The 14117-nt window shown below is 30.5% G+C and overlaps 1 protein-coding gene across 1 annotated transcript; it reads right to left on the bottom strand.

Annotated features, from left to right (window-relative positions):
* Positions 1-4635: 4635 nt before the first annotated feature.
* LOC132926062 (piggyBac transposable element-derived protein 4-like) lies at positions 4636-5130 on the bottom strand. Its single transcript, XM_060990408.1, has one exon. The coding sequence runs from the start codon at positions 5128-5130 to the stop codon at positions 4636-4638; it is 495 nt and encodes a 164-aa protein (XP_060846391.1).
* Positions 5131-14117: the final 8987 nt, after the last annotated feature.

Genomic DNA, 14117 nt, shown 5'->3' on the forward strand with positions numbered 1-14117 from the left:
CATACATTATGGTTTTTGAAAAAACAGTGTTTTTCGTGTTACAGGGAAAAAAAAAATGGCTTGAGGGGGAAAGTCCCCCTTAAACTTTTAAAATCTCCCTGCCCAAAAGTGCTCAGAACATACAAATACATACTACTAATTACAACTTGATGTAATAAATGTATTGTGGATTATTTCACTTAAATTTGACTATATAATTATATAATTTGACTATACGAATATAATTTACGAGAATGTCCGTGCGTGTAATGAAATACGAATTAAACGAGTAAAACGACGTACAACGCGAATTCGGTGACGGTTTGGAAACGGTTTAAGTGCTCGAGATTTGCCGTTGGTCCTCAACTTAAACTGTAGTCAATAGGATTAGGCGTTAGGATAGGATAGGGATTAGGCAGGTGTAATGAGATCGAATTCTTCTCCGGCGGCGCTTTGATTAACACTGCGAATCATTTTTTGAATTTTTTTTCCAATGTTTTTTTTATTTTTATATGATTTTGCTGGCAACGTCGGTATATTTTTTTTATTACTCCACTAATAAAAAGCAGTATTTCAATATTTATGTACTAATTTTTTTTTTGTTGAATATTGCGAGTGTTAAATAAACATATTTTGGTATCAGCTTTGTTATTATGTTTTTTGTAATAGTACTTATTGACTACCACTGAGTATGTTATATTATAATATTTATAGTATATATTATATAATATTTATTATATTGTAAAAAAGATTGGTACCTACCTGATGAAACACAATATAATTATATAATATAATATAAGTATGGAATACTTAGAAAATATTTTAAGAGACTGTGCTATAATGTATTTATTAAAGTCATATAGATCGGGTATACACGCTAATATTTGTATGTAATAAATGTATTGTGGATTATTTCACTTATAATAACTCATAATACTCACATCGTCCGCGATGCGACGCAGTCGGATTGCCTACCTGAGGGGTTTGGTAACACTTAAATTATATTCAATTTTTAGCAAATAAAAAATTCAGATTTCATAATTTGCGCCCACATAGTCTGCAATTCGACGCAGTAAATAGGACGTAGATAGGACGTTATAACACTTGGTTCGACTTAAACTTTTTCCCCTACTATACGACATCAGACTTTCGACGTTAGGAGGTATAACAATCCGCCGTAGGCGGATTGCCCAGCACAGGTATCGATTTGCATCGAATGAGGACTGATAGCTAGACACTCGATTACCATTTTTCGTACTTATTTATTTTTTATACATTCAAAAAAGAACCGGGCAAGCCTCGAGACGAACTATATATGTACACGCGACTACCATTTCCAACCGAATTTCCCTTGGAACGATTTTCACTCGACCCCCTTGAAGGCGCCGTAGGCGTCTTCCACAAGCCGGTAATCGAGGCATATATAATAATATTTAAATAAATAATATTATTATCGACGCCACGAACGTCTTATCAATTCCCGACAACAACCGCCTTATCATCATTCATCCCGATAGAAGACTCGCAGTACTACCAATCAGCGGTAGGTCTTCCTTTTTTGAAAACTTTCCACTTTCAAGCACTACTATCCGTCCTAGGGTATTCACTTACAGCGAGTTTCCCGAGGCTAGCAGCTACGCTGCTAGTCGATAAAATAATTTGACAGTATAAACACTATTATTGTTGGAATTTGGACTATTCACCATACTCAGATTAAGAAATGCAATTAGGACATCATAAATAAATATAATTCGTAATTGGTCATAATGTCAAACGATAATACGGATATACGTTTTGTATTGATTACTGTTTACTGTAATAATTCGATAATTCGATACCTAGATATTAAGGTAGTACAACACTACAACGGAAGCACTTTTAGTATTATTCGCAGTAGCATTTTATAAATTAACACAAATATTCAGATGCCAATAACACCTTCAATTATTAACACATTTTGTCATGACTGACACTACGGTGGGAGTGTTGATAGGACATTTTTTTTTCTAACAGTATTGTTTATCTATCTTGTTACCTAAGAGTTATTATCGATTATGACCGTTATGGGTATTGTTAAATTAAGATATCATTTCGTTTTTACTTCTGGTCTTTACTGTTGGGTTTGATAAATTTCTCGGTAGCAGTTAATTGAACGAATATTTAAACGGTAATAAGTCGCAAACGGATTACTGAAATTAAATTCTATAAACGTTAAAATTATTTTTTTCAGTATGTTTATAAATTTTCGTTATCGAAAATAGGTATTGCCATTTGAAAATCGAAAGTTGATAGTTTTTTATCAAATAAGGGAGGAAGTTAAAATTATCAAAATTGTAACACAGTGTAAAATAGTAAAACCTAGAAAGTTTAAAAAAAAAAATATTTTAAAATTCCTAATATTTATTGAGATATTTACTGGTTCATGATAAAAAAATCACCCTGTATATTATTGTATCAAAATAAACCAAAATTTCACTTTGTGCAAACATAGAACCAACAATAAAAATAAATGGCTGAATTGGGTTGCCTTATGTTCTAAGACTTTGGAAATGGTGCTGCGTGGCCTCAACTAATTCACCAAAAACTATAAGACTATCCTGGGAGTCTTTGATTGAATATTTAATAGAATTCTTCTTTCCATTTTCATTTTTGGTGATTTTTTTTGAAGTTGGTGCAAATACAGCATGTAATAGATATATTAGAGCTGCGTTTTTTTGAATCTGTTAAATATTTTTAAAACAAGTATATCAATACACTTGTATTTGTTAACAGGTTGACCGCCATGAGACCCTTTTTGGGGTCTCACTAGTTTACTCCCTGATGCCATGGTATTTTAATGTGATTACTCAAATTTGATTTGAAAAAAAAAATGATTGGATTTTGCTGAAAATTTAAATATGGGTTCAGTATCACTTATATGACTGATATACAATAATTTTGGACAAATTTTAGTTGAGACCCTTAATAGAGTCTCGTGGCGGTGGTGAGTAACATGTAAAGAAATTGATGATTGTTCCTAACAAACTGAGATACCAAATGGAATCTCAAAATAAAAATATTGTAATAATATTGTCATTCCATTAAATTTAGGATATTTGATTATAGAATATAATTTTTTAGGAACTTGAGGTTACAGGTTTACATAAAACTTAATAAAAAATGTTCGAACGCGGATCTGCTGGCGAGCATTGTTGCAACTTGTTAATTTCCCCCCCCGGATCATGCAATGGGTGGCGGGTCTTCTCCGGCCGGTTTTGCCCCCTCCCTCTTTGGGGTTCGCCGTCGTACCGTTTGCCGCGGGTGCTGGTTTTTATATAAGCTGTGCCGCCAGCGGCCAGCCTTTACATTAGATATGACACTTTTTTCCTGGCGTTCGAGCCTGACGCATCGTTGCGTCCGCTCGCTGCCTCGCACCGTGGTTGAGCCTTTTCCGCGTGCGTGCCGTTTTTGTGCCGCGTTTTAACGCGTGCCGTCTTCGACGTCCGTTGTCCGTGCCGGTTTTGTGCCGAATATATATATACCTCGTGGTTAGCGCCCTGTGCGCAACGGCTTTTGTGCCTTTCTTCTCGCACGCGTGCCGTCTTCGACGCCTGTCGTCCATGCCGGTTTTTTGTGCCGAACAGACAAAACCTTGTGGTTCGCGTCCTGTGAGCAACGGCTTTTGTGCCGTCTACCATCTTCGTCATACATGCCGCCATACTGTTACAACTGAGGATCGACGACTCTCAACAGCGACAACTCAGGTTTTTGTTGTTTATATAATTTATGCCAAGTGCCTTATTAGGTACACTTTGTATTTTTATTTTATTATTTTATATGTAAACCTTTTGTTTATGATTTATTTATTTCCTTATACGTATATTATTATTACAGAGCGCCCGTTAGGTCTAACATTATATAGTTATACTTTGTTGTATATTACCGTTTGTATTGATTATTATTATTTTCTATTTAATTAATATACATTTGTGGTGGTGTTATATGCACCCATATATTGAATTATTTTTATAATATATATATACCGGGTAACCTTTTCCCGCTTCCAACACCTCGCGAGTCGTGTCCGATAACCACGAATTTCCAACAGTAGGATCGGACGCGGCGCCAACAAAAAATTTAAAAAGAAACATTTTTCTTGTTAAACAGGTAATTATACAAATAACATAAAAAAAATTAATAAATTTCATTTTTTTAGGTGAACTACATTATAAGAATAATAAGTAATATTTTAACAAAAAGATAAAAATAATTTTAAAAAGTAACATTTTCATTTTATAAAAAAAAAAATTAACAATTAACAATTTCCTTAGGTGAGCAACCTTATAGTAATAATAAATAATTATAACAATAACATAAAAAAAATTAATAAATTTCATTTTTCTAACTACCTTATAATAATAATAAGTAATATTTTAACAAAAAGATAAAAATGATTTTAAAAAGTAACATTTTCATTTCATAAAAAAAAATTTAAGAATTAACATTTTCCTTAGGTGAACAACCTTATAGTAATAATTAATAATTATAGCAATAACATAAAACAAATTTTAATAAATAACTTTTTCTTATTTTAAGAGTAGATCTGTAAAAACTTTTGTCATCTCTTTGGTGGATCAAGGAACTATTTTATATAACAAACAAAAATAAATAAATAAATTATATTGGTACAACTTTGTGATCTTCAAAAAAACAGTCTACACAATAGTATTTGTCACAACCCTCGCATTTTGTACTAGTTTTTTTGGAATACTTCTGTGACTGTTGTCTACCTTTTTCTTTCACCAGTATGCTATAGCATTTATGGCACCTATTTTTTGAGGCTTTTATTAGCTTATGTTTAATTGTAGTTATTTGGCTATATGGTTCTGGTTCAATATTTTGAGTGATAAGAATTTCTACTAACGCTGTACGAAAATCAATTATTGATATCTTATTATTAGTTACTTGAGTAAATAAAACATGAGCATTGACGACCGCAATATTCAAAAGTGTATCTAATACTACTATTTTGTACCATTTTACAGTACGACGCAATGGATTTGAATAGGAACTCATTTGATCTGCTAAATCTATTGGAGATTTACCTTCATTATAGTCTAACACAACTCTTGGTTTTAGTGTGGTTTTACCTCGAACACACACCTCCACCATTTCACTATCATGTTCAGAAGAGATCATACACAATTCTCGTTTATCGCGCCATTTTAAGACTAAAATATTTGATGAACTCCTCAAAGATATTATTTCATTTTTTTTAAATTTTTTTTTGTCACTCCTTTAAGATTAGATATCCTGTTGGTTCTTAAAGTGCCAACTAAATGTGTTTACTGCCTGTTTAAAAGTTCAGCAAGTTCAACACTAGTGTACCAGTTGTCCACTACAAGTGTTCGACCAAAATTTAAAAAAGGCTCTGACAATTCTTGAACAATTTTGGAACCAACATTAAAATCAGGAGTCGCTTCTTTTCCACAATACACTTTCACTGCTAGTGTATAGCAGGGATGAATACATAATTTAAAAAGCTTAATTCCGAATTCATTCCTTTTATTTTTTATATACTGCTTAAATAATAATCGTCCCAGTTCGCGTGTGCTGTTCAACCCAACCGGTCGTAGTTAATTGAGTTTTAATAGTGCTACGTGATAATACTTCAATACAATTAAACCAGACCAATTAAGGTATGTACACAAATTTACTATAATTTAAGCCAATTAAAATGCAAACAAGGAGAGATCTCCCTAACCGGGGGTACTCTAACCCTAACCAAAATCCTCTCATCAAAATAACGCATCTTACCAATCAAATATCTCCAAAATTACAAAGACAACCCTCCTTACTACCAATCATTACTAAAAATTATACAACAAAAAATTCAAAACCCGAAACACAAGATCAAAATACATCATCACTACCAACTGAAAAAGAAACAGTTACCACTCTGTTCGGACTTCGTCAACTTGTGTTCGCGTTGCCCAGTCCCACTGCCCCAGGTTGGTAACACTACCAAGTAGATGCTCCTCTTCACCCCGGTCGCCTACTTGCAGCTCGCAACGGTCGCGATGTTTTTGACTTCGCGTTGGTTGGGCGGCTATCGAACAGTATTGTTCTCCTGTTCGTTGCCGGTCGCCGATCCGTGCAAACGTTTTTATTTTAGAAGATCATCACATATTCTAGTCATCTGTCTCGTTGACGATTGACAACTAGCTCCAGCAGTTCGCAATTTTTTTTGCCTTGCAGCTCGCAGCAGTGTTAGTGTGAACAAATATTATATTTTTTCACATCGTCCAGCTCGGATCCAAACCTCGTGGTTACGCGCTCCAGCTCAAGCCGGATCCACCAGCTCAAGTTTGCAGTTCAGCATCCCGGTCCGCTTATTTATTTGTGTATTGAGCAGTTGTCTCACTCCCCTTGTTATTTTATTTGTCTACATATGTATAATGTCTTTATGATATTATTAACTGTCATATACTCTGGTATGGGACAGAGTGTTTTTTATTGATATATTATTATTTGTTCTATTTAGTTATTATTTTATTATTTTATGTTTTGTTAGTCTTGAGACTGATCATCTCAGCTTACCTATTGTTATCGATATAATATAATAAAGGTCTATAACATTTAATTGCGTAAATCCACCTTGTCAATATTTATGTAGCTCTATTGTACCTGGTCCAGGGCGTGCGAGTTCTAAAATGTTTTAATTATTTCTTCAAATGAGATTGATGATGCTCTTTGATGTTCAATTGATATTATACTTAAATTGTTTAATCTTTGTTGTTTCATAGTGTTCCTTAAATAATTTTTTATAAGTTTCAGTTTACTGAAGCTTCTTTCCGCCGAAGCAACAGAGACTGGAAGTGTTAGAAATATTTGTAGGGCTATGGTAATATTTGGGTAGATCTCTTCTAGATGTTGCTCATAAATAACTTTAAAAGTAGACTGCGCTGTCGCATTTCTCAGACTTTTGTCAATTTCAAAGGCATGGAATTTAAAACTTTCTATTTCACTAACAAGCTCTTCTTTATTTAGATCATCTGGGTAACTGTCAGCTAATGTTTTAGCTCTAACTTGTAAAGTTGTAGAATCTATTTTATGTTTCTAAAGATTTCCACGTACAAAAGTAATGTTTATGATTGGAAGAATTCTCATGTTCTGGTATTTTGTCACTTAGTTTTTTCCAATTTGCTAATCCTTCTTCCTTGGCTAAGGATGACATTTTAGACTCATGTGAAAACATATGAGAAAACATTCTGCAAGAAATGCAGTATAAAGAATTTTTAGTCTCACTGTAAGCTAAAAAAGATCGTTTCACCTTCGATCCATTTTTTAAAACTTTATAAAACCAATCTTTAGTTAGAGTTCGTCCATCTCTTTCACTTTTGAAAAGTCCGGCGTATAGTTACTGTCAATCCTCATTTTAGTAATGTAACACCTATCAGTATCAGATAGATATTTTGGCCATGTACCAGGATCGTTAAAATCAAATTGAAAGTCAGGTTCTAGTTTCTTGTTTGAGTTTGTTGAAGTCGATGAGTGTGTTTTTGTTAAAATCGTTAAAGAACTTTCGGAGGAAGGATTAGTAACGCTATTATTTGCTATTAAATTTATTGATGGGTGTTTTAGTATCGAAGATTCTGGTACTAAGTACTTTGTAAAAGTGCCTTTTAACTTGATTAGCTCCTTCTCTTTTTTTAATCTATTTTTCCTGTACTCAGCACCAGATAGTTTTTTACGGTCAGCCATTATGATTTTATAAATCTAAAAAAGAGTTTATGCTTACTATTTATCTTGAATACGACTACTAAAATATTTACTTTATTTATTTTAGCAAAGTTGGTACCATTTAAAATAATTGTTGGAGAAAATCAATTAATTTGGAATCAATATGTTCTATTGATAGAACGTTTTGTTTTTATAAAAGATAATTGGAAACAAAAAATTCTATCACTAGAACCTTTTGTTTCCAAACTAGGAATTTTAAAGTTATTTAATATTTTGAGTAATTAAAAGAATTTATTTTTCAAATACCTATTAATAAATCGATAGAACGGAAGTTTGTGGATTTTTTGATGCCAAATATTTCAAAATCACTTGGGCGAAAATACGATATTTCAATTATTGAACCTTAAAAACGCTCTACTGAACAATTTAGATATTGTCACATAGAACTCTTTGATTCCAAGCCCACGATATGTAACTATATAAACGGTTGGTTTAACGCATGGCTCAAGCCACATTTTACATCACACTTACGAATTTTTTTACCGTAAATAAATTTTAATTATTAAAAATTTTCTTACCGTATTTACAACTCTAAGATGTTGAATATGTAGACACTTTGTACACTTTCACGTCACACGTCAGTCGTCGAATCACGAATCATAAAAATAAATGATTATAGTGTGATCGCGCTAGTACATTAAAAATATAAAATGATAATCAAAACTCATGAACATAGATCTATGTTCACAAACAACCGCACGATCAAAGATAACATTAATGTACTAATTTTTCCCAGAATACGACGATAGCTGCAAAACTACCGATAACATTATATTATTAATTTTTCCCAGAATACGACGATAGCTGCAAAACTACCGATAACATTATATTATTACCTATACTACAGAATAAATGAATTACAGTGACAAATATTAATTGTATTGTTGTTTTGCCATATCAAAAATTGCGGCTTGCGGATACCCGACGTCGACCGTCGTTATTGTGGTATAAATAAGTCGGCGGTACGCGCGTATAATTATCGTAGCATTTCAAAGTGTTAGAAAAAAAAAAATGTTTTTATATTTTGCCGCCCCTAAAAATTTGCCGCCCGGGGCAAAAGACCCCCTAGCCCCCCTTAGCTGTGGCCCTGGGTACACGGACATCTCCCAATCAAATACACCCATTTGGCCATTTAATTTTAATGTATACTGTAATGTAAGTATCTAATAAAATGATACTAATTATGATTTATGTACCTATTGTATTAAATAAATAATTTTCCATTATTTGAATTGAATTTGTGGTAAGTATTATTTTAGGTATTTTATATAAATTCATGTGTTCATGACTTATGAAACTATGATAATAAAACTGTTAAATATTATTTTATACGTCGGTGAACAGTGTACATTACTACGTAACTATAACTTGGATATTTTGTATAATAAAATTATATAAATAACAAGACAAGTGCTTAATGCTTATCTCAGTATTATTGATAGTACAAGAACACGCGTATGCCGTCTCTATGGACAGTTTGTATTTACCCAGCTTGCCGTCAAAAAATATATTTTTAGATTTCTCAAAATTCTATGATATTATTGTTTTCGAACGCGGAGTGTTGATACCAGTTCACGGCAGTGCCTAAAGATTATAAATATCAAAATTGTTTGTGAAGAAATTTTTATGAATTTCTTATTATATAGTTTATATATTTTTGAGATTTTAATGAATTTTATCAAAATACTAACTTAAAACACTAGTAAAAAAATTCTGAAAATACATTTTTTGATATTTCGTAATTGAGAAATAAATAACTTATAAAGAGCATTGTTTTAAATTGTTTAAGCATTTTTACTTTGCGAATAAATTAAATTAAATAAATTCACTGAAAACGGCCCTGTGTAGAGCTTAACTTCATATACATATTAAAAAAAAAAATTGTGTCTAAGTATTTTTTTATAATAAATTGTATGATTATTAATATTTTGTAAAAAGTAATTCAATTTTAATTTAATCAATTTATATTGATTGCACAGTTAAATATGCCAAATTAACTTGTTTATATTTTCTATGAAGTTTAATTTGTATATTGTATTTGGTTTTCGAAGAATTTATAGTTTGTACCAAATTTTCATATGTGATACCTATTATTACTCTAAAAAAAAAATTACCAAAAGCCAATAAAATAAGTCAATGTGAATTACAATATGACATTGTGTTTCTTTTTATAAGTCCAGTGACTTCAGATTGGTATGGAGTTTTTGGGAGGAGATAGGTAATATCTAAATACACATTTTTTGGTAATTTTCAAAATTTTAGATCCTCAACATATTTTGGAAAATATAAAAACAAAAAAAGCGAAAATTAAAAAATGAAAGTAATAAATGAAAAATAAATAAAACCGTTTCTAATATTTCAAAAAAAATATATTATAACAATAATTAGTAATTACTACTATATATTATCATATTATGATATACGTATAATATTCTGATATATTATAACTACATAGCTTTATTATTTAAATATTTTATACGATTTGATGATTTATTTTGTACTCGAGTGCTTCTCATTCTCGTATCAAATGTACTTATAGTATATTATATTGGTTGTAAATGTACCCACACAGCATCAAAATTAAACAATTTAGTTATTACAAAGCATCATTTATTTTTTTCAAGCCTTTTTATATTAAAAGGAGCTTGTGCCAATACATATTTTATAACTTCCTCCATATCATTTTGAGTAGTATTTTTGAATTTATGATTTTGTTTAACTGCATCTGTAAGTACAAAATATATAATAAATTATTATTAATATAATAAATATACACAATAGTGTCAGTAATTAAACAATATGATAATCTAACACGTCTAGTAATCTGCAATTTATCAAATCAATGATATTATACTTACTATAATAGTACTATGTAAGTATATTAGAATTAAAATATAATATGAAGTTATTTATTTTAAAATGATAAGAAGTTAGATAGATGTAAAAATGTGTAGATTAGAAGAGCATAGAAGCATAGAGGCATAGAAAAATATTCATACATTATATATATATATATATAATTTTTATTATGAAATCTAATATTCCGGCAAAACTTAGTATAGTCACATTTATGATAGATTATCGACTATTGAAAATAAATAATAAAACATAAAATAAATCTTAAAAATATAAATTATAATAAAACCAATTCAATTTCAGTTAACATACCAAATATGACTGAACAAACAGCTAAACTTGAAAATTTATCTTTTCCTTTCTTTCCACTAAATGAATATAATTTTAACAATTCATCTGCAAAGAGCTTGCTCATAATCCTTTTAATCATTGATTTACTGTGTTTGCCACCAATGTAAGATAATTGATTGGTCTTAAAAAAAAACCAGAACATTATTTTTCCAGCTCTATTTAAAAGTAATTTAATATTTAAAATAGATAGGATTGTTACTATACCAAATTAATTCTGAATGCGCTATCGCCAGATATTTTATCATTAAACGTCTCAAGGTCAATTGTGTTGTCCATAGGTAAAGTACAATCACTCATATTGTTCAATGATTACATGTTATCAATGCTATTAGAATAATAGTAATGTCTTTACAGTTGGACTCCAAGTATTCAAATCTCTGGCTCAATTCTAATTGATTACTAACAACTCTCCGTAACTCATGCTTAATAAAAGCCAATTTATGTAGGACATCTTTTTGAAAACTATAATCTATATTGCAGAAGTTATAACACTATGTTCTTATAATTGTTTTTAATAACTAATGTCAAACAAACTAACTTACCCACAGATTTATATAACGTTTTATTAGTTGATGCTTGGTTATCAGAATCTGATATATTGAAATTGTCATTTATTTTCACAAAATGTTTATTCATTTTTAGAATACCTACAAAATAATGATTAATAAATATTGTGTAATTATTAATTATGCTAGCAAGAAAATTATTAATTTATTAATTTACCTGGTTGAGATTCAATGGGTTTTGTTACATTTTGATCAACTTCTATTATATAGAATCTTTAATATTTTCAATATTCATGTCTAAATTATTGCTAACAATGTCCTCATCACTATTGATTGTGTCATTGTTTAATGGTTTTTTAGAAACAGTATCATCAATTACTATAAATTAAATTATGTTATAGTGAAAGACAAAAATGCAGGGCAAAATATATCATAGGCGGGAAATGTTGTTAAAAACACATTTTGTACTAACGTTTTTATCATTTACTGCCTAATGTTATCATTATCAACATGAAAGCATTTAGACTAAATCTTATATATAACATTCAACATATCTTCTTTTACATTACTGTAAGAAAGTTTTCTAGAAATTGATTTGTTTTGTGAATGTTGATCCATTTTCTTGTAATAGTTTACACTATCAATATTTTGAGAAATTGGACTTGTCAAAACTATATGTAAATGCGATGTATTATTTTATAATATTTAACTATTTAAGAAAAGTAATTTTAACCCATATTTACTTTTTTTTGGAGACGGTGACCATCCATTTATACGTGTATTCTTAAATTTGGTTTTATGAGAAGAAGTAGTTCTATTCTCATCATCATCATCCTCAGATGCTAAACAAAAAAATAATAAAAAGCTCTTTTTAACAACGTCCTAATATTAACATAAAACATTTAAAATACCTGAATAAGTTGGACACGAGGAACTGGGCATCATTATATTATTTGTTATAGCTTTACTCTTTCGTTTAGTCCTTACATTATTATCATAGTCTTCAGCGGATGATATATCAGTTCTAGTTAAACCTTTTTTTGTCATTTCTCGAGCTTTAAGCAATGAATCTATAATATTGTAACTTGTAAATATAAAGTCATATAACAACTATGAATATGAGACATGAGTATAGCATGAAAAATCATCAGGGTTCATTAATGTTTTTATACTGCAGAGTATTTATAATATATATATATTTTACTATCAAGATTATATTATAAACATAACTCATGTCTGTCTCAGTGGCGGCTCTAGAGTTTGATTCTGGGGGGGGCCAAAAACATCACACTTCTTTTTTTTAATATTTAATAATATATTTATTAAAATTACACATATTTAACACATATTACCCACATTAGTCATTATAAAATACACATTTCAATACATTGAAAATATTATACAAAATAAACATAAAAATTACATAAAAATTACATTACAATTTATAAAATAAAGTCTAATTTTCGGTTTTTATTTTTAGAAAATCTGTCAATAACTTGATCTATATCTATAGATATGTCTCGGTGAATGTGCATAAGAGCGAGACCATTGAGTCTGTCCTCAACCATTCGTGTACGTAACCAGGTTTTAAGCCGTCGCAATGTCGAGAAGGACCTTTCAGCCGTCGCTACACTGACTGGCAAAGTTGCTAAAATATGAATCAAAGTATGAATCGCGGGAAACATATCAACATCACACACATCGAGTACTTCTAAAGCTGTTTCTGGAATTTTGCCGTTATTCATTTTCACACGATTCCACTTTGCTAGCCACACATCATACTCGGCTTCTAAACAAATCGCATTATTCTTCAAAATACCACCGTAAATCTCTGACAATTTTATTATTTTTAGTTTGGTTTTATTTGCTTCTTCTGATTTTTTTAATGCTTCAAAATCTATTGTAGCTGGCATCAAAATTCGTAGGTCAAAAGAGTTTAAGACATCTTCCGAAAAGCGGTTTTGTAGATTATTTATAACTGAATCTAAGATTGGTATATAGATAGAAATTCTATAAAATACTTCTGGAATAGAATCTGAATTAAGTTGATTTGCTCTATAAACTGACCTTTTTGCTATTCGTGGTTTTATAATTTCCACATCTAATTTGGATGCCATATTTTGTGCCTTTTTAAAGATTTGTTGAAAAACTGGATCTGCATTTTCTCGTTTTGTTTGTAAAACTGATAAAACATCATTATAAGCATCGATAGCGGAAACAGCGTCTAGTTTAGTAGATTGTAGTAATCGACTAAGTGGAAGTGTTGTTCCTAAAACATCGGAAAGGACAAATGTTGTAACTATAAATTCACTGGAAGTTACTGTATTTAGAAGTGAGTGTGCTTTTGTTGAAGTATCTGGAGAACGAATCCAATGGGTGATTTTTTCTAAGCCTTCACATATTTCAGGCAAATAAGTACAAAACTGAATTGCTCCGTCATGTTTTTCTTGCCACCGTGTCTCACAGAGCCCCGAAAATGACCGACCAAGAAGAGTACGAAAAACATTAGTTATTTTGGCGGATGAATTTGAGAAAGCTATTATTTCTTTCATTTTATTTATAGTATTCGGGCAAGCCAATATATTATTAGACCTTTTAAGAGAGTTGTTTAACGAATGGTTCATACAGGGACAACGTTTTGCA

The sequence above is a fragment of the Rhopalosiphum padi genome, chromosome 3 (assembly GCF_020882245.1).
Source record: "Rhopalosiphum padi isolate XX-2018 chromosome 3, ASM2088224v1, whole genome shotgun sequence".
Taxonomy (NCBI): domain Eukaryota; kingdom Metazoa; phylum Arthropoda; class Insecta; order Hemiptera; family Aphididae; genus Rhopalosiphum; species Rhopalosiphum padi.

What these genes read in the sequence shown, in the direction of transcription:
- LOC132926062 (XM_060990408.1), bottom strand. Translation starts at nt 5,130, where the DNA reads ATGGTGGAGGTGTGTGTTCGAGGTAAAACCACACTAAAACCAAGAGTT.